This window comes from Malaya genurostris, chromosome 3 (assembly GCF_030247185.1).
Source record: "Malaya genurostris strain Urasoe2022 chromosome 3, Malgen_1.1, whole genome shotgun sequence".
NCBI classification, from domain to species: domain Eukaryota; kingdom Metazoa; phylum Arthropoda; class Insecta; order Diptera; family Culicidae; genus Malaya; species Malaya genurostris.
Window position 1 is genome coordinate 69792600 of NC_080572.1, and position 25307 is coordinate 69817906.

The 25307-nt window shown below is 35.8% G+C and overlaps 3 protein-coding genes across 4 annotated transcripts; 2 read left to right on the forward strand and 1 right to left on the reverse strand.

Annotated features, from left to right (window-relative positions):
• Positions 1-7077: 7077 nt before the first annotated feature.
• On the forward strand, positions 7078-8247 carry LOC131436822 (superoxide dismutase [Mn], mitochondrial-like). The gene is made up of 5 exons (XM_058605751.1): positions 7078-7173; positions 7233-7288; positions 7405-7507; positions 7565-7940; positions 7995-8247. The coding sequence occupies exons 2-5, from the start codon at positions 7251-7253 to the stop codon at positions 8135-8137; spliced, it is 660 nt and encodes a 219-aa protein (XP_058461734.1). The 5' UTR covers positions 7078-7173; positions 7233-7250; the 3' UTR covers positions 8138-8247.
• Positions 8248-8399: 152 nt separating this feature from the next.
• On the reverse strand, positions 8400-9631 carry LOC131436821 (protein Son-like). Its single transcript, XM_058605750.1, has one exon. The coding sequence runs from the start codon at positions 9202-9204 to the stop codon at positions 8407-8409; it is 798 nt and encodes a 265-aa protein (XP_058461733.1). The 5' UTR covers positions 9205-9631; the 3' UTR covers positions 8400-8406.
• A 2325-nt stretch (positions 9632-11956) lies between these two features.
• On the forward strand, positions 11957-12984 carry LOC131437482 (protein cueball-like). Of its 2 annotated transcripts, XR_009230766.1 has the most exons (3): positions 11987-12065; positions 12159-12371; positions 12441-12984. XR_009230766.1 is itself a non-coding variant. In XM_058606860.1 (2 exons), exons 1-2 carry the CDS (start codon positions 12075-12077, stop codon positions 12576-12578), a joined length of 435 nt encoding a protein of 144 aa, XP_058462843.1. In that variant the 5' UTR covers positions 11957-12074; the 3' UTR covers positions 12579-12984. The 2 variants fall into 2 exon arrangements, 1 of the variants encoding a protein (XP_058462843.1); XM_058606860.1 differs by having other exon boundaries at positions 11957-12371.
• The last annotated feature ends 12323 nt before the right edge of the window (positions 12985-25307 follow it).

Genomic DNA, 25307 nt, shown 5'->3' on the forward strand with positions numbered 1-25307 from the left:
GTCATGCCGCATAAAGGAATACCATAAACTAACTATACCAGATATCACAAAACGATCAAGAATGTGGTTTGTATTATACATGGAATAGTTCAGTACTCTAATCATATAGTAGTTTCACATACAGGATATACAATTCGAATAAGTTCGAGCCATGTTTCGTCCATTGTTATATATCGACGAAAAAATCGGTTTTATTTCGATATAACAGCTCCAAACACTGCTCAGAATCATCAATTCGTTGTTGTTTTTGATCGATTGTGAGCTCACGCGGCACCCATTTTGCACAATGCTTTCTCATATCCAAATATTCGTGAATAATATGTCCAGCACGTTCCTTTCATATCTTTAGGGTGTCAGCTATCTCGATCAACTTCACTTTACGGTCATTGAAAATCATTTTGGGGATTTTTTTCACGTTTTCATCGGTAACAGTCTCTTTTGGACGTCCACTGCGTTCATCGTCTTCGGTGCTCATATGACCAGTACGAAATTTTGCAAATCACTTACGAATTGTTGCTTCGCCCGGTACAGAGTCTGGATAACGCTCATCAAGCCATTTTTTGGTATCGGCGGCACTTTTTTTCATCAAAAAGTAGTGTTTCATCAACACACGAAATTCCTTTTTTTCCATTTTTTTCACAATAACAAAAGTAGCTTCACTCAAAATGCAATATCTCACAAACTAATAATCAGACAGCTGTCAAATTTATACACGTATCTTTCGAAGGTTGGTACTAACTGAAAATGGTATGGATTTAATTCTAGTGGCGCCCTGTCATAGAAACGATACGAACTTTTCAGCCGATCTGTTATCTAACTTTTTTTCTCGGAGGTGGCTGAACCGATTATTATGAACTTTCATTCCAACGAAAAATTACAAAATTCTTTGAAATTGCTCAATTTCAATTTCCTAAAATCAAAATTTTGATCTAATCAAACGAAAAATATATATGTTACGGATTTCATTGTTGAAATAAATTAACAAAATATTACATGTCAATCAACGTTGAGTTCATGTTATCGGTAATGTCTACATTGATTCAATTTTGCTCAAGCGCATATATTGATAATTGATAACATTTCTGAAACAACACATTTTCTTTACAAAAATCATTTGATACTATCTTGACCGGACTGATTGAGCACCGAATCGTTGGATACTACAAACATTAAAATACCAGGGCTAGATTGTGCTATGTGGACAATTCGATCGTCTCGCGGTAAGTCTAGGTTTTCATAAATTTGAAAACGAAAATAAATAGAATTAAAAGTAGTATCAAACTAACCTTGCAAATTAGTTTAAAAAAAATCATTTTATTACTATAAACAAACAAAAATGTATGATTTTATCAAATAAAAGCGTAAGTTAAAACACAGAGAATAGACATCCAAGGGGAGATTCCAATATGTGTAAGAAATTTAACGGATGATTTAAAAAGTAATCATAAAGTAGCAAATCGCATATAGAGGCGCTTCGAGCAGCCCAGCAATCGCTCACAAACGAATTTCCAGACATGACAGTCACGATCTGTTTTTGGCGCACATCTACGATACTCCATGAAACTGGCAACAATGGTGATAAACTGGTTGCACGAACGTGGCCAGGTATACCGATTTATCGGTATTTATACAGATATTTGACCTCTATACCGCAATACAGATATGTACTTCCAAAATACCGAAAATTCACGGATCGTACAGATAAATACCGATTTTCGTTGATAGCATGGATTGACAGGAGAGAAGGTTGCTACGAGACCTTGTTTTTTTGCTCACCAAAATGAGCTTTGGTGACATTTCCGTGAACTTATGTTGACGAGATTCTGATACCGATATGGTACAGATAGATTTTTGGGCCGAATACAGTTTTTTGGAGAAATGACCTGGCGATGCTGGGTTGTACTGCTGAGTTCCCACCACCCCATTTATAATGCAAATGTCAAACTGTGAAAACCCAATCGATTTCTTAGCTCATTTGTATATATTGAGATTTTGTTTTCCACTTAATATCTTGTTTTCCACTTAATATTTTGTTTGTGTGTGTATGTGTCAAATAATCTCATTACGTTTTCTCGGAGATGGCTGAACCGTTTTTGACAAACTTAGATTCAAATGAAAGCTCTCATGGTCCCGTACGGAATTCCTGAATTTCATCCGGATCCGACTTCCGGTTCCGGAGTTATAGGGTGAAGTGTGTTCAATATTGTATACCGTCACTTAAACCGGCGAAACAAAAATCGTTTAAAAATCATATGTACCAAAATGAATCTCACTCACTTCTTTCAGCGATGGTTTGACCGATTTTGACAAACTTAAATTCAAATGAAAGGTCTTCCGGTTTCATACGGAATTCCTGAATTTCATCTGGATCCGACATCCGGTTCAGAGGTTATAGGGTAAAGTGTGTTGAATATTGTACACCGTCACTTAAACCGGCGGAACAAAAACCGTAAAAAATGTTGTAAACTAGACTCAAAACCGTTATTCCCAATCTTAGGGTCAAATGGTCCTACCAAAAATTACTGCATGTTTTCGGATACAACAAAAACATAAATCGTCATTTAGCGTGCGATGGCAAAATTATATAAAATCTTCAAAATTTGAAAAAGAACTAGTAGACTTTGTACGTCATGTTAGTTGGTGTTCGTACGAACCGACTTCGATTATACCGGTTCTCGGATTCCGGTGCCGGAAGTGCATATAATAGTGAACCCACTTCGTTTTCTTAAGGATGACCTACCCGAGCAAAGCACTGTTTCATTCTGTATGTTATACTAGTTAATGCACAAACAATCGAAGAGAAAAATTTTGAATACAATACCACAATATTATACACGAGAAAGGCATCATTACACCACCAGGTGAGTTAAAACAGGTTTTTGTGTTTTTGAGTTGTCAATTTTCCTTTAAATTAAATTAATTTACTTTAAACATTTCCACTCGAACTGTCATTATGGAGTGTTTAAATAAAAATCGCGACTGTGCCCGAGAGAAGGTTATTGTATTACATTTCTTTACGTTTACTGTCATGTTATTTGTGTAAAACATGTCGAAGACCTACAAGATATTTATTTAGCATAACAATCTACGAGACTTGTCCCGGGTTGGAGGTTCAATGCATAGGGCACTGGCCTCACAAACCAGTTGTCGTATGTTCGAGCCCCGACCTGGAAGGATTCGTAGTGTCATTAAGATCGTAGCACCAGCCATGCAATGGTTCTGTACACTCTGAATCGGCTGCGAAATTCAGTTGAAACAGAAGGTCAAATTTCACTACAGGAATGTAATACCAAGGCTTTTTTACTTGAAGGCTCGTGTAGATGCGCAAACCTAATTAAAAATGCGATATTATAAGGTGAAATGTAGCGGAAGGCGAAAATCGCGTTTTTGATCAATTATTCAAAAATTAGATCGATTTTTGAAAAACCAAAAACACTTAAGTTTTCGAAATCAAATTTATGATAACTAAGTATTCTTAGAATTTTGAAATTTTGCTTTGTCGAGCCGTAATTGGTTTTTGAAATGTATAAACGGTTACTGTTCCGTTTCACGGGGATGATTTTAGAATTGAAAATAAGTGTTTGTAGCAGAATTTCACAAAGAATCTGAAAATGCAACTCAAAATTATAAAATATTAGCTAAAACAAGCGAAATTTGAAAAAGTTTACATAAACTTTTCCGCATTTTTTTTTATTGCTTGCGCGCTGCTGTTTCGTATTGAGGTGGTGTGAGAAATGCACGGTGGGCACGGTGGCATTATATCGTGAGCAAAAATTATATATAAAATAATGACGCGAATTTATGCACCATTGGGTTTTATGTTGAAATAAAAACGAGTTGAATACAATAAAATGAGTATTGTAAGAAATCGTTTATTTTCTAAGTAACTGTCATTTATAATGCTAATAATGTCCAATTCTGTTGAGTTCAATGCATTGATGTTGTTGAAGCAATAAAGCTTGGCTGTGTAATATCGTATAACAGGTATTATTTTATATTGTAGCAATTTTTATAGCAAAACTATAACTTCATCATTGACAAGCTACTGAATGAAATGAATACAAGCCAAGTATTATCGTTCATTAACCTGTGATACAAACAATGTGATCAAAATTGAGAGTCAGCTTCGAGCCAGTCAGCATGGAAAACTTATTGGAATTCATTGGTTTTTCAATTATTATGAATACAATGAATCAACGCTTGAGTTTCCTTTCAAAATCGATTGAATAATAATGAACTACGAAATAACTTTATATTTAATTTCGTGCCCCAAATATGTGCTTGAGAAAAGATTCACTAAATAATTTTATCTGCATGGTAAGATGAACTCATGCAAGTCATGTAAATACTTTTACGTAAATTCTATCTCATCGGCGAGAAGGGCCTGGTGAACTACTGCAAAGATATCGAAAATACTTGAATGTTATCTCGTCTTCAATCGTTCTTTTGAAGGAGAATCCATGCTTGCTACTAAACTCAGGCATATGGTTAGCAAGTTGGTCAATACATATACATATAGCCTCATGTTAGTCATTCATAATTACTCATGATTTATAGCTCTAGTGTAAGAGTAATCACTAACAATAACGATTGAATTAGCATATATTCAAAGTGTGAAGGATTCAAAAATCCATTATGTCCAGTCTTTTTTACAAGCCAATATAACGAGAGGTAAACCCACTGCGCTCAATCATTGAAAAAAGCTCTTGTTTGTATGCTTTGTGCGACGGTTCGTTCAACTGAAGCGGATAAAATTTTGCGCGCATTTTATGACGCTACATTTCACCTTAACATAGAAAATAGTTTTTTATCGCCTTTTGATTTATTCCTTTATTTATTTATCAACATATCACGCCTTTTTTTGAGAACGGCCAATAAGCCATCCATCAACATTCACTTTGAAGAGTATTTTCGAATGACTCGCTGAGAGTAAGTCATAATAGTAAACGGCAGAGAAAAATATTCTCTTTCGTCTGGTCTGGTGACTATCTTTCATAGCTCGTTGCAATTTCTTTCGAAAGTGGAAGTTGATAGGCTTATTGGCCGTTCTTAAAAAAAAAACGCGTGATATCATCTTATAAAATCAAAAAAAGATTACACGAAATAGAAGGAAAATATTGTTTTTACATTTTCAAATGAACAGTTCTTGTAACAGATTATACAATTCTACAATATAATATAATTCAATTGTCATCCTAAACAAGGTTCAAAGAATAAAAATTAGATGGCACATCAGGTAAAATAAACTTTTTTTAAACAATTTTCGAACTATTTTTCTGCGGTACGTAACAGATCGGCTGAAAAGTTCGTATCGTTTCTATGAGAGGGCGCCACTAGAATTAAATCCATACCATTTTCAGTTAGTACCAACCTTCATAAGATACGTGTATAAATTTGACAGCTGTCTGATTATTAGTTTGTGAGATATTGCATTTTGAGTGAAGCTACTCTTGTTATTGTGAAAAAAATGGAAAAAAAGGAATTTCGTGTGTTGATGAAACACTACTTTTTGATAATAAAAAGTGCCGCCGATACCAAAAAATGGCTTGATGAGCGTTATCCAGACTCTGCACCGGGCGAAGCAACAATTCGTAAGTGGTTTGCAAAATTTCGTACTGGTCAAACCCGCATACGCATGGCTGTCAGATGGCTGACTAAACGCTGCCAGCTGAAAAAATGTGGCTGGCAGACATTCTGGTGACCGACGGCCTCACCGCTGCCAGATATACAACTCAAACGATACAATCGTATCCACCAGGATTTTTTCACATCGAAATCTTTGACATTTTCAGCGAAGGTGAGAAGATGAAAACGCTCGGCTAACTTAGATACAGGCGACTTTATTTTGTATAATTGGATTTGACAACCGTCACTGAATCAATTTTGGTAGCAGTTTGGTGTCCATGGCTGCACAGGTAGTCAAAACGCTATGCGGGTATGAGCACCGAAGACGATGAACGCAGTGGACGTCCAAAAAAGGCTGTTACCGATGAAAACGTGAAAAAAATCCACAAAATGATTTTCAATGACCGTAAAGTGAAGTTGATCGAGATAGCTGACACCCTAAAGATATCAAAGGAACGTGTTGGACATATTATTCACGAATATTTGGATATGAGAAAGCTTTCTGCAAAATGGGTGCCGCGTGAGCTCACAATCGATCAAAAACAACAACGAATTGATGATTCTGAGCAGTGTTTGGAGCTGTTATATCGAAATAAAACCGATTTTTTTCGTCGATATATAACAATGGACGAAACATGGCTCCATCACTTCACTCCGGAGTCCAATCGACAGTCAGCTAAGTGGACTGCACGCGATGAACCGAACCCAAAGCGTGGAAAGACTCAACAATCGGCCGGTAAGGTTATGGCGTCTGTATTTTGGGATTCGCATGGTATAATTTTCATCGACTACCTTGAAAAGGGAAAAAACCATCTACAGTGACTATTATATAGCGTTATTAGAGCGTTTGAAGGACGAAATTTCAAAAAAAAAACTGCCTCATTCGAAGAAGAAAAAAGTTTTATTTCATCAAGACAATGCACCGTGTCACAAGTCGATGAAAACCATGCTGAAATTGAAAGAATCGGGCTTCGAATTGCTCCCTCATCCATCGTATTCTCCAGATTTGGCCCCCAGTGACTTTTTCCTGTTCTCAAACCTCAAGAGAATGCTCGCTGGTAAAAAATTTAGAAGCAATGAAGAGGTAATCGCTGAAACTGAGGCCTATTTTGAGGCAAAGGACAAATCGTACTACAAAAATGGTATCGAAAAGTGGGAAGATCGCTATAATCGCTGTATCGCCTCTGATGGCAATTATGTTGAATAATAAAAACGAATTTTAGCAAAAAAATGTGTGTTTCTATTAAACGATACGAACTTTTCAGCCGAACTGTTATTTCCGCAGCAAAGATATTGTATTCGATTTTATGACAATTCCTTGAGTCGAGTAAAAACTCCACTAAAGAGATGACTATTGGCACAATAGCCCTATTTCAATATAAATAAAATCGTTGCGTGAAACCAAAATTTGATTATTGTTTTAACTTTGTTCTCTCGCGATAGTCGTATGCACAAGAAATTTTTGGCATCCCTAGTGCTTATACCCATGGATGGGTAATTTATTCTTCCCGTGCTGGATTGCTGATATAAAAGTCCATCCATAGGAAGGTTGTACTATAAAAACATAACTATCATATTAATTTAATCATTTATTATTGATTACGCAGGTTAGAACTTTTGAAAAGATGCAAACAATTCGTTCTTCTTTATTGAAAAGAGCCTGGTAAGTAACAAAACAGTTTACTAAACATTGAATCGCTGGCAAACCGATTATATAAATTTGACATAACGATAAAGTGGTTCATAGCAAGTCTTTCTATTCACTATTGCTTATCGCAGGAATGTTCCGGCCGTTTTGGGATGTCGCGGCAAACATACACTTCCGAACCTTCCGTACGATTTCGGTGCTCTTGAACCTGTCATTTGCCGTGAAATCATGGAGGTTAGTTTTTGACCGGTAGAGTAATGCGATGTGACATTTCTTTTATTCTGCTCTCAGCTCCATCACCAAAAGCATCACAATGCTTATGTCACTAATTTGAATGCAGCTGAAGAGCAACTCCAGGAGGCTGTGGCAAAAAATAATGCATCAAAGATTATTCAACTTGGCGGTGCTATCAAATTTAATGGCGGAGGTCATATTAACCATTCCATTTTCTGGAATAACCTGTCCCCAGATCGATCAGATCCATCGGCGGAGTTAAAAAAGGCTTTAGAGCGAGATTTGGGAGGATTGGATAACTTCAAGAAAGAGATGAAGGCGGCTGCTGTGGCAGTTCAAGGTTCTGGTTGGGCTTGGCTCGGTTATAATAAGAAAACAAAGACTCTACAGATTGCTGCTTGTGCTAATCAGGATCCACTGGAAGCAACTACTGGTATGAATATTGTGAATGTTTCAAAAACAAAAAAATAATCCTTATCTGTTTTAGGTTTGGTGCCTTTGCTGGGAATCGATGTTTGGGAGCATGCATATTATTTACAGTATAAAAATCTGCGTCCGAATTATGTCGATGCCATTTGGGACGTAGTCAACTGGAAAGACATTTCGGAGCGTCTAGCAAAAGCACAATAAATGCATGTGCTTGGGAACGAATCTGTAGTACTAGTACTTTAATATGACTTTAAAAAATGATTTCTGTACTAATGATCTAATCTAAAATACATTTTGTTATTGGCTCATAACTTGCAGTTCCATGGTGAATGCTCTCATAAAAACAAAATAGCTGCGACGACCTCCGTAACTGTTAGGCTAGTATTTGGAATTCGGTTTGAAACATTTGTTTTTTGTTACACTGGTACCCAAAAGTAAATTTTATTGAAATAACTCTCCGATGCCAGAACCTAATTACACGAATCATTCAAGATTCCCAACTTCTGAAGACATTTCTTGGCTGCTTCCATTTTTGCGGTTTGCTTAATGTTACTAGACCTTTCTCCTTTGTATTCAACTCCCTTGACGATGACCTTAAACAAGTAGTTCTTTGCGTGAATTGGACCCTCATCAATAATAGCCTGATAAATAGGTAATTCCCATCGACGCTTGGTACAGTATTCAGACAAAATTGAAATCGGATGTTTACCCTCGGTGACGACACTGAGTTTTGTGCCTTTGGTCTTTATGCTTATTTTTTTCACACCCCGTACTTTGGAGACATCAAAACCACGCTTGTTCATCTTTATAACTGGAAGATGTGGTTCTAATGATCCGTCCTTCCTCTTACCAAGGCCCTGTCCGGGTGTCCAGCCCATTTTTTGCAGTAAATGCACTCCTTTTTCACCCGAATATGGTGCGGTTACCCGAAGAGAATTAGGTTTGACCCAATGGTTGATGTAACTTTTTCTCATTTCAGCATTTCCGGATGATACTGTAGTATACGAGGAGCTACTATAGGAGCTGTAAACTGGGTCACTGGTATAGTATCCTTGAGCACTTTTCGAACTTACTGAATAACTGGTAGCATTCGTACTATAAACTGGTTCATAACTACTCGAAACGTAGCCTGAGGGTCCATAACTCACTTGAGTGGATGAATAAGAGCTCGTGCTACTATCGGGTTTTGCATATCCGTAGTTTGAATCCGATGTTGATTGACCATAGTCATAGGGATATGAGCCAGATCCGTAAGATGTTGGATACATGTTGATTACTTTACGGGGCTAATTTTCTCGAGTCTTCAATTTTTTTAAACTTTTTTGTTCTTATTTTAAATAACAGTAACCTTTCTGGTTGTTTATTAAATACGCTGTCATAAACCCATCAAAACCGGATAGCCATTATGTATGGTTACCCAAAAACTAAATAAATAATACTAAAATATATTCGAGAGCACTTTTTTGGCTTAATATAAATTTTCAACTTGTACTTGTTTGACAATAACTTTAGTTTTGTTTCAGCGTTTTCTTCCAGAAGCTGCTCACTCCAAATCAAGAAAATTTTCTCTCTATACTGTGTTCTTTTTCGTTGCCAGAAAAAAGATGTACACGGTCAAAATAAAATAGCCATTTATGAGCTAGCATTTACAACATGGTCGAATTTCTCGGTTGATTTTTCATCAGGGCGTATAAGCAAGTGAAAATTTTCCTTTAATCACTCTCTCTTTCGATTATTGTGATGTGATTAAAAAGATTTTCTTTGATTTCACTACTCTGTTTGACAGTCGAAAGTTTCGGGTATCATTTTATGCAAAGAGTTGAGTGATAAACATGGAAACCGCTTGGTAATTAATAAAAGAGAAAGTAAACAAAGAGAAACTGTCACTTGCTTATACGCCCTAATGAAAAATCAATCGATATTTGTTATATTCATACCCTTTAGGAAAAAAACGTTCAACGGTGGTATTTCGTTGGTAAATCAATTTACATACAGCTTGCAGTAAATTCTCAAATTCGAAAGTATCATTGACTATACATGTTCGAACTTGTTTTTTGAGTCAAACCAAACCGCGTTATGAAAACTTTGTTTTTAAGAAGAAACTACAAACAACAGACTTTATTACATTGAGCAATTTGATGTCTCTGTTACTCACACCGATGCAGAGCGAGCAGATCTATTCATATACGAAATTAGAATGTGTGCGAGCCGAAGTCAAAGTTTGTGCTGGGTTCAATTTTACACTGAGGTAAAACATTTTTGACTCATAATCATACACTGCGAAAAATGCATATAGAATTTCGTGAGCTATGGACAAATGAACCACGTAGAAGACAGTTCCATTACGTGATATAGAGTTCCATGAACGATTTTATGTCTTTCTCAACTGTTCTCTTGGCATTGCCGTGTTTTTTATTGCATATATGTCTTCAATAATTGGCACGATGCGGCTCGACAAAATTCACCGGGTTATTTCGACATACTCACACTAGCATTACACAGCAAAAAAAGTTGTAATAATCCTCGATGTAATTTCTACTAATGTGCTTGAAATAAAGACGTAATCGTTAATTGGAGACAATATTGCATTTTTCAATAGCGATAATACCCTAATCTTCTATTATTACAACAAAACAACGTACTGAATTAATGAACATCAAATTGATTGAATCTTGTATGCAAATCGACATAATATCACAATCGAAGTTATATAGTAAAAAATTTCCATCAAATAATGTAATATCAAGCATGAGAACGTCTATGTAATTCTGTTCGCGTAAAATTCTGTCCTATGAAATGCGTGTTATTAGACGCTTGGATTTATTAACACGTTGAAATTAATGCACATCTATACACACTTAAATTTTTTAGCTGAGTCTCGGCAAAAAAATGCCGAGATTCGCACAGCCGAGTCATCAGCAATCATCTCGGCAAAAATAAAATTACTGAGCGTCTCGGCATCCTAAAATTTGACAAACGTCAAATATTGCCGAAATCGTCAGCATAAGATTTACTGTTTGCTCAGTGAAATGTTCACTGAATATTCGGCAATCCAATAAAACGAAAAAATGAAAAAAAATTAATTACCGATTCATCAGTAATTCAAAATCTAGTCAATTAATTTTGTTTGTATTTCCTCAACATTATAAACACGCCATTCAGGATAAAAAAATCATTTTATTAACACTTAAAGGAGGCTTACAAATTTGTTGCCAGTAGTGCTTAAAGCCTACCTGAAAACATGTAGCATAAATAAAAAGCGGCGTTTCCAGATGCGGCCACCTTGAGTCGAGCTGGAAATATGAGAATAAAAATATATATTGATTTTGGCTTACAAAAATGTTCAATATTTAATAATGCATATACGGTATTGTTAAAAAAATAAACTTACTTTGATCTATTGAATTATTCCATGCATTGGGTTATTTTTTCGCATATCCCCCAAAGTTTTGTCTCGAGGAAGCTTTGAGCCCCGTGTTGGGTGTTTTTTCCTTATAATCGCGAGTGCTCTGATAAAGTCGCTTTTTATAAAGCGAAACATGTCACTATATTTATTCAATATTTTTACTTGCAAGTGGTTCCACACTTCTTCGAAGATTATCCATTTTTTCACTCGAGAATTTCATTAGAAAATAATCGCACAATGCGAAGCGAAAATGTAACGCGGCAATAAATGACAGCTGTCGTGCTGAATCTCGGCAACAGCTAGCGCATATTCCGAAATCTCGGCAAACGTCTCTGCTGATGTCGGCATATCTGTTGTTTACTGATAAATTCAGCAAGTAATTATGCCAAATTTCGGTAAAGTTAAGCATTTTACCGAAATATCAGTGAATGCATTTAACGAAGTTCAGAAACATGCGTATTGATTACTGAGGAATCAGCAAATTTACGTGTTGCTGATCAGTTTCGGCATTTTATTATGCCGAGCTCAAGAAATGGTTTTAAGTGTGTACTTCCCCTAAAATTGTGTGATATTACACTATGGCGCGCATTATTAAATTAAAGTGTTTTTCCCCAGTGCAATGCTGTTTGTGTCAAACTTTGTGGGCCATTGAATGGCCGCTATTCGTGAGCTAAGAGCTAAACTCGTAAGTTCAGGAAAAACTTAGACCTTTACGTTTTCTGGGTAAGTAATATGAAATATTTTGTAATGAATAATATCATTAACGCTATAACTGCCACGGATTTAATGTTCAGAAAATTATTCATCTATTTCCAGCGCCGGTATCAGAGTTCGCCGTTTTTACAGAGGTATTTGGCCTTTTTAATTTTTTTGATAATCCTTTGGCTTGTTCGCCGGTTTTACGAAGAAGGCCGGCCGCGTATTACCAAACGATTCAAAGTGACTAATCATACGCAAATCGCATCGAGACCCGCAACGCAGTGTGAGATTACGATTGAAAATTGCTGCAATATGAACGTATGCGAAACGGTATTATAAGCAATTGTTCTCTATCGGACTTAATCTAGATTTATCAAAAATTTTGGTTTTCATTTTCAGCCCTGTTTCGATACGAATCTTCTGCAGAAGGCATCATCGAAAGCAGATGATAAGCAGTACCTGTTGGACGACATCGAGAACATTGCCGGTTCCTATCGCAAGCTACCCAGCTGCAGTAATGAAAAGGGTCTACCCTAATCACTAGAAACTAAGACTGCTAGCGGGGATAGTATCCTCGATTGGTGGCTTAAATTCCTCTCTAAAGAGGCAGCTGTAAAAGTGCGATTAAAAAAGCGGATTTGCTTAGCGATGATGAAAATCGTTGCCCCCTAACTGAAATCTCTCCAGACTTAGCAATATACAAATAGGTAGTTGTGAACTAATTTATGTGATTAGTTAATAGAAAAAAGGAAAGCTAAGGGCTGCAGGAAGGTTGCATTGAAAGAATGATTGGGCTAAGTAGTATATATTGCTTGTCGGTTTTAATTTTTTTTTCATTTGTGGCGTGCGCACGTAAATTTGGTGCTTATGTGTTATTTTATTCGCCCATATACTCCGTCGAATTCACTAGTTTAAAATGTGTAATTTGCAATACGATTATTGATACCCGTATTTTGAAACGGGGTCTGTCGTAAACTAACAATTTGCTCGTTTTTAATATTTTTGTTCTCTAACTAAACTGAAATGGTAAAGAACTACGTCGTCCAACAAATCCAAATCATATTTTTAATTTCAATAAATAATTTATTATTTTAAAACTATGAAGCATTGATTTTTTAACATATAGGAAATGCTAACTTCAATGATGTTGTAAAAAAGCGGTATTCAACAACATGAACGGAATTAAAACCCTACGGCGCGACATCTGGACTCTAACTTTTCGGCTTTAAAACAATTGATAGAGTAACATTTGGTAACAGAGGTATTTGGCCCACTTTAGGATTGATTTTATTTTGGCACACTTTGTAAAAATATTCACCAAATGTTGTAATATCTTTGAAAAATCCTTCCGCAATAGGTAATTTTATATAATTAGCTTGATGCAACATGGGTTACTTAACATCGAACCCATAAAGTATATATGAAGTGGCCAAAATATTTCCGAATATTTTGGAAAACCTCGAAAGAAGTATTTTAAATGAGACTGACTACAATAGATTTGTCGATCACATTATCGGCCAGATACGAAATATAACAACTTCAATTCCTATTTGCGTACTTCGGCAAATAGCTCAAGTTATTACGAATTAATATTTCTTTTTTAATGATATGGATGACGATGGTATGATAATAGGAAACGGATGTAGCACAACTTGCAAATTGGAGTCGACCCAATGAGACAGTGCCGGGTTGGAATCAACGATAATTACTATTTCTCCGGAGAACCTCATGTGTCTGATATTTGTTTGCAGAAACTTTTGAAAAATGAAGATTGGGATGAGGAACTTCTTACGTCTACAAAATCCTACATCCGCTTCAAGATCGATTCAAGCTCAATGGATGATCTCATGGAGAGCTTTTCAATTATAAGAAAAACTGTTTTTTTTAATATCATTTTTTTGAAGCAACTGGTGTAAGAGCGAATCAATTCAAAGAAAACTTCTTAAAAAAACGAGAGAAAATTATTCTTGTATCTAACACATACCGTAATAAAGCCATGCACATTATGGATTAAGCCGATGAAAGGGAACTATTTTCGGGAATCGCAAGATTATTTAAAGAAGAGCTCTCTGAAATAATCCATGAAGAAAAAGATGACACTGAAGAAACGATCGACAAAAAATACCCGATAATTGTTGTAGTGGGTAAGATCGAAATTTTTGTTTGTTCTTTATAGTCAAAAGTTTTATTCCCATTGCAATAGAAAATTGGAAAGCAGTGCTAAGGTCCCAACTAACCAAAAGTTCGGATAAAAGGGACTGATTTGGCTTAAGCAGCTCTCAAAGGTAATCAATAGCATTCTAAGCAGCCCATTTTTTAAGTAATTATCCACACTTGAGAGTTCGCGCGACGCAGCGGAACGAACTTCTAAGCTGCTTCTAGAATACATTGTTCAGCTTCTATGCAGCGAAAAAGTTCACGTGGAACTTGTTCTGTACTTTCAAGTTGCTAAAAGTACCACGTGCACTCTTAAACAGCGAGAAAGTTCACGCGGAACTTGTTCTGTACTTCGAACTGTCAAAAATTGCCACGTGTTTTCTTAAGCAGCTAGAAAGTTCACGCGGAACTTGATCTGTACTTTCAAGTTCTCAAAAGTTACGAGTCATTAACTTTCCGTTTGAGTGTTTGAACAGAATGATTTTACAAGGATAATTTTTTTTAAATATTACCATTTAATTCTGTTATAAGTATATCACGTCACTATACAAATTCACTATGTATCTCACGACACTATAAATCTTGTATAATAAACGTCACATCACATATGCACATTTCGAATACAATTTATATTCATCTTAACTAAAAAAAAACTATCACACTGAAGATGAATATAAATTGTATTCGAAATGTGCATATGTGATGTGACGTTTATTATACAAGATTTATAGTGTCGTGAGATACATAGTGAATTTGTATAGTGACGTGATATACTTATAACAGAATTAAATGGTAATATTTAAAAAAATTATCCTTGTAAGTTACGAGTGTTCGCTTGTAGTTGAGCCCCCAACCAGACCCTGTCAGCTTGGAGCGATCTCAATCTTCAGTTCAGCAACGCCATCGCACGGCATCTCATTCAACATGTCATGTCAATTGTATGGGTGCGCAGCCCTGCTATTTTGGCGCGTACGAATTTGACATTTCTCTCCCTTACTTCTATGTATGAGATTCGATGCGGACTCACCTGAGGGCGACATGCTCGCAAAAAAGGATGTTGCCAATTATTTGTTCGGGAAATGTGAGAGCTGGATATCTTGTTAATATGATGTCTTTGCCCCAACCCACTGGAGTTGATAGCATTAAAGTTCGAAAGTTATTTTTGGTTTCAAACGAAACTGTTCCATAGATTTTCACAAAAATCTCGGTTGATTTTTCATTAGGGCGTATAAGCAAGTAACAGTTTCTCTTTGATCACTCTCTCTTTCGATTATTGTGGTGTGATTAAAAAGCTTTTCTTTGATTTCACTACACTGTTCGAAAGTCGTATGTTTCGGGTATCATTTTATGCAGAGTTGAGTGATAAACTTGGAAACTGCTTGGTAATTCATAGAAGAGAAAGTAAACAAAGAGAAACTCACTTGCTTATACGCCTTAATGAAAAATCAACCGAGAAATAATGAATCAGGATTGCAACCGCTAACGTATTATGCACTGCACATTGATCGTAATGTAAGCTACTGCATGACCAAATTGTGATTTTCAACCAGAGGGAATGAAAAAAAAAAAAATATGTCTAATTTTGGCATTCTAAACGATTTTTAACTTTTGTGTTCATTTTATTTTAGGTTCAACTCAACAATTCTATGTTCATGCGCAGGGCCACAGGGTCAGTGAACATCTTGACAGTTTTGCTTCGGTCATACAACACCTCATCATGTTTTATTTTATTTTTTATTATCATTATCCGCCAGTGCTCTCTTAAACTTTAGAGTTCATTCAACTTTATTTTTTGAAGCTAAGACCAGTGAAAGGTACACACTTAAATTTTATAGCTGAGTCTCGGCAAAAATATGCCGAGATTCGCACAGCCGAGTAATCAGCAATCATCTCGGCAAAAATAAAATTACTGAGCGTCTCGGCACCCTCAAATTTGACAAACGTCAAATATTGCCGAAATCGTCTGCATAAGATTTACTGTTTGCTCAATGAAACGTTCACTGAATATTCGGCAATCCAATAAAACGAAAAAAATGAAAAAATAAATTACTGAATCATCAGTAATTAAAAATCTAGTAGATTAATTTTGTTTGTGATTTCTCAACATTATAAACACGCCATTTAGGATCAAAAATTCATTTTATTAACATTTAAAGGAGGCTTACAAATTTGTTGCCAGCATGTAGCATACAGAAAAATTTAAAAAAAAATGTCGGAAGGCTCGCATACTGTAAAAACCATGCAAAGAGTTTTAAATGCTGACAGTATTTCCGGTCCTATGGGAATTATTACATCTCTCCAAACTAATGAGCAGTCTCCTTCGCCAAATTCCTCAGACATCACTACCATCAGCGGCGTTTCCGGATGGCTTGAGTCGAGCTGGAAATATGAAAATTAATATGTACATTGATCTCTGGTTTACAAAAATTTTCAATATTTAATGATGAATATACGGTATTGTTCAAATAAACTTACTTTGATCCATTGAATTATTCCATGCATTGGGTTATTTTTTCGCATATCCCCAAAAGTTTGTCTCAAGGACGCTTTGAGCCCCGAGTTGGGTGTTTTCCCTTATAATCGCGAGTGCTCTGATAAAGTCGCTTTTAATAAAGCGAAACATTCAAGCTATTTATTCAATATGTTTACTCGCAAGTGGTTCCACACTTCTTCGAAGATTATCCATTTTTTCACTAGAGAATTTCATCAGAAAATAATCGCGCAATGCGAAGCGAAAATTTTACGCGGCAAAAAATGACAGCTGTTGTACTGAATTTCGGAAAAAGCTAGCGCATATTCCGAAATCTCGGCAAACGTCGCTGCTGATGTCGGCATATCTGTTGTTTACTGATACATTCAGCAAGCAACTATGCCAAATTTCGGCAAAATGAAGCATTTTACCGAAATATCAGTGAATGCATTTAACGAAGTTCAGAAACATGCGTATTGATTACTGAGCTATCAGCAAATTTACGTGTTGCTGATCAGTTTCGGCATTTTAATATGCCGAGCTCAAGAAATGGTTTTAAGTGTGTACTCGATCGAAAGCAACTCTAGTAGGCCAACAGCAATGCATGGTCCGATCACTATTAATAAAATTAGCGAAACACGATAAATGTTAATCAAATTGAATCTGTAATTGAAACAAAAAATAAAATACGTTTTTGTTATTATTTTATCCTATTTGTTTTGTTTTTATATAAATTCCCACAATTTATGTTTTTGTAAATGTTTAAAATTATTTCACGAAATACATCGTTTGCAATTACGTTGTTTTAAATCACATTGTTTGTGGTCACATCGATTGCGTCACGCTATTTTTCATCACGTCGTGCTACATTACAATAAGTACAGTACATCTCCTTAATTACATCAATACTCATACGTCGTTTCAATAAGGCGTATAGGTGTGCTATATTACAACAATCTACTTAATCATTGATGTGCAGCGATTTTGATGTGATATCACAATTTATTTTTTTCTGTGTACCCTTTCAACTGCTGAGAATAGCCACACCAATACATTCGCACGTGGATTGGACTCACGACGTAAAATACACTGGTGGCGTAGTAAGACAGGTTTGGTTGTGTTGGTAATTTTCTCACGAAATTAAGTATGGCGCGCCGGGATTCAAGCATGTAAACATAAACAAATGACCATTTCAGATCGGGATTTCCCTTTCTAAGTTACTCCAGTTGTCGCGCAGCCTGGCGAATCTTTGGCACTAATTGAAAATCTGGACATTTTATCTTCAAGGGCTTGCAAGGTAACGTCGAAATATAGTAAATTTTACACACATCCGATTCTGTTCATTTCGTTGGAGGAAGGATTTGGCGGATCGCACTGTGGTATCTATTACAGTTATTATGGATAATGGAGTGATTGTGCAGTGGGTGGCATTTCAAATGCAGGTGATGAAAACGATTGAAACATCCCGGAACAAAACACTGCATTTCACTGTCAATATTTTCGCAAACATAACCAACTCTAAATATTTTCATAAAAGCAACTCCCGGAACGTCATTTGTTTATGTTTTTTCTTCTTCACGTCTCTCTGTTATTCCAAAATAAAATGACAACCGCACTAACACATAGAAAAACGTGATCACCAGGCTATTTTACATCGTGGATTGGACTATTGTATTCATATGGCCCATTCCCACATTATCGAAATGACGGAATGCGAAATGAATTCTTACTCGACTGCATGATTTTTCAGTGCTCGATCGGTTCAGTGCTAGAATTTTCGCCTGAGTTGGCTGCTCGATCAACCTGATTGACATTGACATTATAAATGTCATTGAATATTCGCTCATTTTATGAATGTGTTAGTGTAAAATTTAGGCGACTTAAGCCATTTCATTACACTCCAGCTAGAGGAATGGATGATGCTGACTAAGGTAGGCTGTTTTGTTAATTTCCAACGAATTTCAACAGTTTATGTTGGAATTCTAAGAAGAACTGGTTATTTACTAGTTCTGTATATCCGAAAAACATGAAGATTTCAATGTGTATAATCAGTTATGTAATGTTTTCATTTAAAAATAAACTGAAAGTCAGCACGAAAACGTGCAAAATCGGGAAAGAAGAAGAAGAAGACAAATTGACAATTCAGTCCGCATCTTCTTACTCAATTCCGACTGATTTCCGAATCAACCGGTTGCAGGCGAAATTCATTCGGAATCGGTTGTTGCACTGGAGTTGGAATTGATTCGGAATTCATTATGATTTCCACATGAAATTCCGAATGAAAATTTCTCGCCGATTCGGAATTGATTCGGAATCCATTCGGATCTGATAATGTGGGTTAGGTTGAACTCAGACAATCTACACACTTAAATTTTTTAGCTGAGTATCGGCAAAAAAATGCCGAGATTCGCACAGCCGAGTAATCAGCAATCATCTCGGCAAAAATAAAATTACTGAGCGTCTCGGCACCCTAAAATTTGACAAACGTCAAATATTGCCGAAATCGTCAGCATAAGATTTACTGTTTGCTCAGTGAAACGTTCACTGAATATTCGGCAAACCAATAAAACGAAAAAATGAAAAAATAAATTACCGAATCATCAGTAATTAAAAATATAGTCAATTAAATTTGTTTGAAATTTCTCAACATTATAAACACGCCATTCAGGATCAAAAATTCATTTTATTCACACTTAAAGGAGGCTTACAAATTTGTTGCCAGTAGTGCTTAAAGCCTCTACCTGAAAACATGTAGCATAACAAAAAGCGGCGTTTCCAGATGCGACCACCTTGAGTCGAGCTGGAAATATGAAAATAAAAATATATATTGATTTTTGGCTTACAAAAATGTTCAATATTTGATGATGCATATACGGTATTGTTCAAAAAATAAACTTACTTTGATCTATTGAATTATTCCATGCATTGGGTTTTTTTTCGCATATGTTTTGTCTCGAGGACGCTTTGAGCCCCGTGTTGGGTGTTTTCCCTTATAATCGCGAGTGCTCTGATAAAGTCGCTTTTTATAAAGCGAAACATGTCACTATATTTATTCAATATTTTTACTTGCAAGTGGTTCCACGCTTCTTCGAAGATTATCCATTTTTTCACTCGAGAATTTCATTAGAAAATAATCGCACAATGCGAAGCAAAAATGTAACGCGGCAATAAATGACAGCTGTCGTGCTGAATCTCGGCAACAGCTAGCGCATATTCCGAAATCTCGGCAAACGTCTCTGCTGATGTCGGCATATCTGTTGTTTACTGATAAATTTAGCAAGCAATTATGCCAAATTTCGGCAAAGTGAAGCATTTTACCGAAATATCAGTGAATGCATTTAACGAAGTTCAGAAACATGCGTATTGATTACTGAGCAATCAGCAAATTTACGTGTTGCTGATCAGTTTCGGCATTTTATTATGCCGAGCTCATGAAATGGTTTTAAGTGTGTAGTTCACTCAAGTTTCTGTTTATACGATTTTAAGAATAATTTATTAGGCGAACTTTCAAAGTTATGTGAATTTTAATGCGAATTTTGCGTTTGCAGTTTTTAATGCGAAATTTCAAAGTTATGCGATTTCGACTCTCTGGTACGCAGAATTCTTTTCGTCATAAAATCAGATTCAACGTTTCATGTATTTCTAAAATATATGGCATATATGATTAGTAAACCTCAAAATATTTTCCAAAGATGATATTCTTCAAATGATCTTTTTATACAACATCATATCTGAAAGACATTTTGCAACACCAAAAGTTGTGCGCTTTTGCATGCAAATTTTCGATTTTTTTAGGTTTTATATGCGAATTTTGTTTTTAACAGTTCAATGTGTGTATCGCAAATTAAACTACCCCTCAGTAACTAATAATGTCGAAACGAAATTGCTAGGAAAATTTTGGAAACTGGCAAATCAGATCGATAAAATGTTATTTTAAAATTCATAGTTACCGCATTCCTAGTTACTCATTTTGTAATTCAAATACATAATGCTTAAAGTAAACAAGATACCCAAATAACTACGACGCATCATGACCCAATACTTTTTCCGCTTTGAAGATTCGTGTGAAGAAATTGTTTAATTACAACAGAGTTATACATGTTTTTATAATGCTATTATGAAACTGAAAAGGGGGAATATTGGACCTTTGTAGAATCTAACAGATGAAACAGGAATTGCGCATTATCAATGTAGTTTTTATCTGAGATATCATATTAACAAGACATCCAGCTCTCACATTTTTGAACAAATCATAAGCGACACCCGTTTTTTGAACATGACGCCATACAAGTACATACAAGTAGATGAGAGAAACGTCAAATTCGTGTGTGCTAAATTAGCGGTATGGGACCAGAAGATCCACAATTACTTATGGCGTTTTCGTTTGAAATAAACTGAAACTGACCCATGATAGTTCATCAAGCAAACACTTTTTACGAAATTAAGCTGGGTGCACAACAGGGGTGTGAGAAAACCAGATATTAGAAACAAAACTTACTCGATTTTCAGTTCAATGACGTTGACACTACAGATTCTCATAGTAACAGACTGGCGAATACTTTTTAGGGAGACAAACGAACAGCCAAATTCCCATGCTATAACATAGGCTGCAGACAAAGTGGGCGCGAGAAGCTGTGCCGAGCTGGTGACTGACATTAGCAAATCTAGAGCGGGAATGATTTTAGCAGCAAATCAAAGGAACCCTGTCAGAGTACAAGCGAGAAATTTGCTTAGCTTTCACTCCAGAGTCCCTTCGATTTGCTGTAAGTAAGTTTCCTGCTTTGGTAAGCACCAAGCTCGGCTCAGCTTCCAACCTCCACTCTGTCTGCTGCCATAGGTCTGTTACATGAGAGTCTGTAGTTGAAACTAGGTTCGAAACTGCCTTCAAACAGACGTAACTGCTTAAGAGTACACGTGGTACTTTTGGAAACTTTAATATATAAAAAAAACTTTTGATTGTAAACTGTTTAAAGCAGCGTTCACTAAATTTGAATTTAATATGTAATGAAACATTATCTCACAACAGCTTTTTGTCATGCTATACATTGTCATTTAATGCTATATTTTAATGCAATCAAACATTATTGATAACAGTGCATAGAAATTTAACTACTACATTAAATCAATGCATTGTGGTTGAAAGAAGTAGAAAAGTTCTTCAATTTACAGCTAGTCTAAGTTCAACTTTGTTTACCAATATTATAGTTGTCGGTAATACAGAAGTAAAATGGATTACCGACATTCACTTACATAGCGCAAATATCAAAATATTTACAGAGCTAAGTGTATAGACTACCGGACTAAAAATGTTACCGTCATCCAAGGATCAGCTCCAGAAAATTAGTATTTACTAAAAATAAATGTACTAAAATTCGAACTACAAATTATTTTTCAAGTTTTTCAAACTGAATTGCTAATGTTTCAAAACCACTTAAGGGCGGATGGGGTCAAACAATTTTGAAAAATCATTTATTTTCTTATAGTTAAACATTTCAAAAATATTCTGTGAATTTTTCGAGCCTAACTTTGCAAAATTCAACAAGTTATGGGTGTTTATCTTGGCTTATCTCATTCTGCGAAGATATAAGAGCTCGGCGCATAGGCCAAAGATTTCTGCTTCGATTGACTTAAAAACTTGACAAAACATTCTTGAAATGTTTCATTATAACAAAACACAAAAGAAAAAAATACGATTTTTTGAAAATATTACTCTACTGGCTCCCTACACTAATAAACTGTTTCTTTCGGTGTTATAGTCAAAAAACTTACAACGCGTTTTTCTCGAAAGCAGGTTTTGAAAGTCCGTGTCCATCGTCATTCAAAAACTACTGCACCATTTTTTCAAAATTTTGCACACACTTTCTCCATGTAAAATACCAAACCTCAATGTTTCCCTTTTCATTGTTTTTTTCTTTGTGAAGGTTTTACAGCTACAAAATGGCAGATTTTTCCGTGAAAAATTGTAAAAACACCCCTAAACATGCGATGAAGATGTATTGTTCAGAACGCTTCTTAAAAATCATGATTTGCGGTGTCTACTGTATCTCAGCGCAGACTAATCGGAAGTGAGCAAATCAAAGCAGCACAGATAGAGTCTATCTTTCTCAAAAGTATGACAAATTGACAGATCTCAATTTTCATTTCTAGGGGAAATCGTAACCTAACGTACTCAATCGTCTTAATTTAAACAAAAGAAAATTATTTTCGTTCCGTTTTCTGTTATGGATATCCTCTTAGAAAAAAAAACGCTCAACGGTGGTCCTTCGTTGGTCCAATACATTGGATCGTTGACCCAACGAACGTCCAATCAATCGTTCAACGGGTGTCCAACAGGGGACCTTCGCTTGCCGATTTTGAAACAGACCGTTGAACCGAGTGCCATTTTTTTCATTCGACAAACCCGGCATACAGAGGTCCATTGTTGAGCCATTTTAATATGAAGAGTTGGAGCCCCGTTGGACTAGTTTTACTGTAGAATCTCTGAAGTTTTTTCCACTTTATTTTTAATCTAACACTACATACCTGTACAATACTTTTACTTCACTTAGAATAACAACAAATTGTCTTTCTACATTGAGGTAATACCACAGACTAACAGACATGACAGTAGGAGTAAATTCTTATAAAAAATAAGTTCCACCTATATTATACTGCGCGAACTATTTACTATCGGTACACCCCTTGTGTTATGTAAAAGTTAATTTACTAGTTGGTTCCCCCTCGTTTGTCAACACCGATCAGCTGCTTGCAGGGATGCCTGATTGCATCATAATATTTGGAAATGAATCGTCACAGTAAATTATTATATTACGTTAATAATATATTAAACTTTTTAGCGATGTTGGAAGGTAACCATTTATTTTTCTCAACATTGTTCATCTAGACTATTTTTTATTGTGTTGGTAATTTTCACCCGAAATTAAGTGGCGGCAGATCAGAAGCAAGTAAATATTGCCACTAAACGGGTTCGATTTTGTATTGCGTTGAAGGATGAGAGGTAGGCACAATTTTGTATATAGTTTTGGCAATATGTATTAAATCTGTATCCTGCATGAAATTCGCATACAAATGCAAATATATATCAATACATTACAGGTAATTCTGTATAAATGGCAACTCTGTTGGTAAATGAAAAAAATAAACACAGTCTAGATGACAGACAGGATGTTTTTGATAGGGTAACGTGGCGCCATCATGACACATGTGAGTACTGTCCCAAATAAAGGAATATTCGAAATGACAGTTAAAATGATTGAAGAATCTAATTTGAGTGTCCTGTCTGTTAGTCTGTGGTAATACCACAGACTAACAGACATGACAGTATGAGTAAATTCCTTTAAAAATAATTCTTCGTGATGCACTAGTTCCACCTATATTGTACTGTGCGAACTATTTACTATCGGTACACCCCTTGTGTTATGTAAAAATTTTTTTACTAGTGGGTTCCCCCTCGTTTGTCAACACCGATCAGCTGCTTGCAGGGATGCCTGATTTCATCATAATATTTGAAAATAAATTATTGGATTACGTTGATAACATATTTAACTTTTTTAGCGATGTTGGAAGGAAACCATTTATTTTTCTCAACGTTGTTCATCTATACTATTTTTGATTGTGTTGGTAATTTTCACCCGAAATTAAGTGGCGGTAGACCAGAAGTAAGTAAATATTGTAACAAAACGGGTTTGTTTTTATATTGCGTTGAAGGATGAGAAGTTGCCTATTCTGTATATAGTTTTGGAAATATTTATTAAAACTGTATCCTGCATGAAATTGGCATGGACGTATACAAATCAATACATTACAGGTAATTCTGTATGAATGGCAACCCTGTTGGTAAATGAAAAAAATAAACACAGACAGACAGGATGTTTTTGATAGGGTAACGTGGCGCCATCATGCCATATGCGAGTACTGTCCCAACTAAAGGAATATTCGAAATGACCGTTAAAATGATTAAAGAATCTAATTTGAGTGTCCTGTCTGTTAGTCTGTGAGTAAATGTCAGTGACCCGGGTTTAAAGGGACGTGGTAAAATAATACGAATGCATGTTTTGGGCAGCCTGTTGACCTTCTCCATGAAGCAGAAAATGTTATAACATCCATAGCATTTGAGAGGGGATGTTCCTATAAGTGTGATTGGGATGAAAGGGAAATGAAAAGACATTTTCGTTCTGGTTTCGGAGGTATAGTGTAAAAGGCTGTCCGCATTAGGCCGATCCGAGCTCTCCGGCGTCTCCTTTTTTTCTGCTTCGGCTATGGCTGAGCTGCACATGCAACTGTGTGCATGTGCAGCTCAGCCATAGCCGAAGCAGAGAAAAAGTCAATGCCGGAGAGCTCGGATCGGTCGGATCGGCCTAATGCGGATAGCCGTTAAAGTGTGTTAAAATTTTTATACCTTTACTTAAGGTGAAATGTAGTGAGGAGCGCGCATCGCGTTTTTGATCCATTATTTAAAAACTAGACATAATTTCGAAAAAAAAACATAATAATAAGTTTTCGCAATTAAATTTATCACAACTAAGTATTGTTAGAATTTTGAAGTTTTGCTTTGCCGAGCCGTAATTGGTTTTTGAAATGTATAAACGGTTACTGTTCCGTTTCCCGGGGTTGATCTTAGAACTGAAACATAGTTTTTG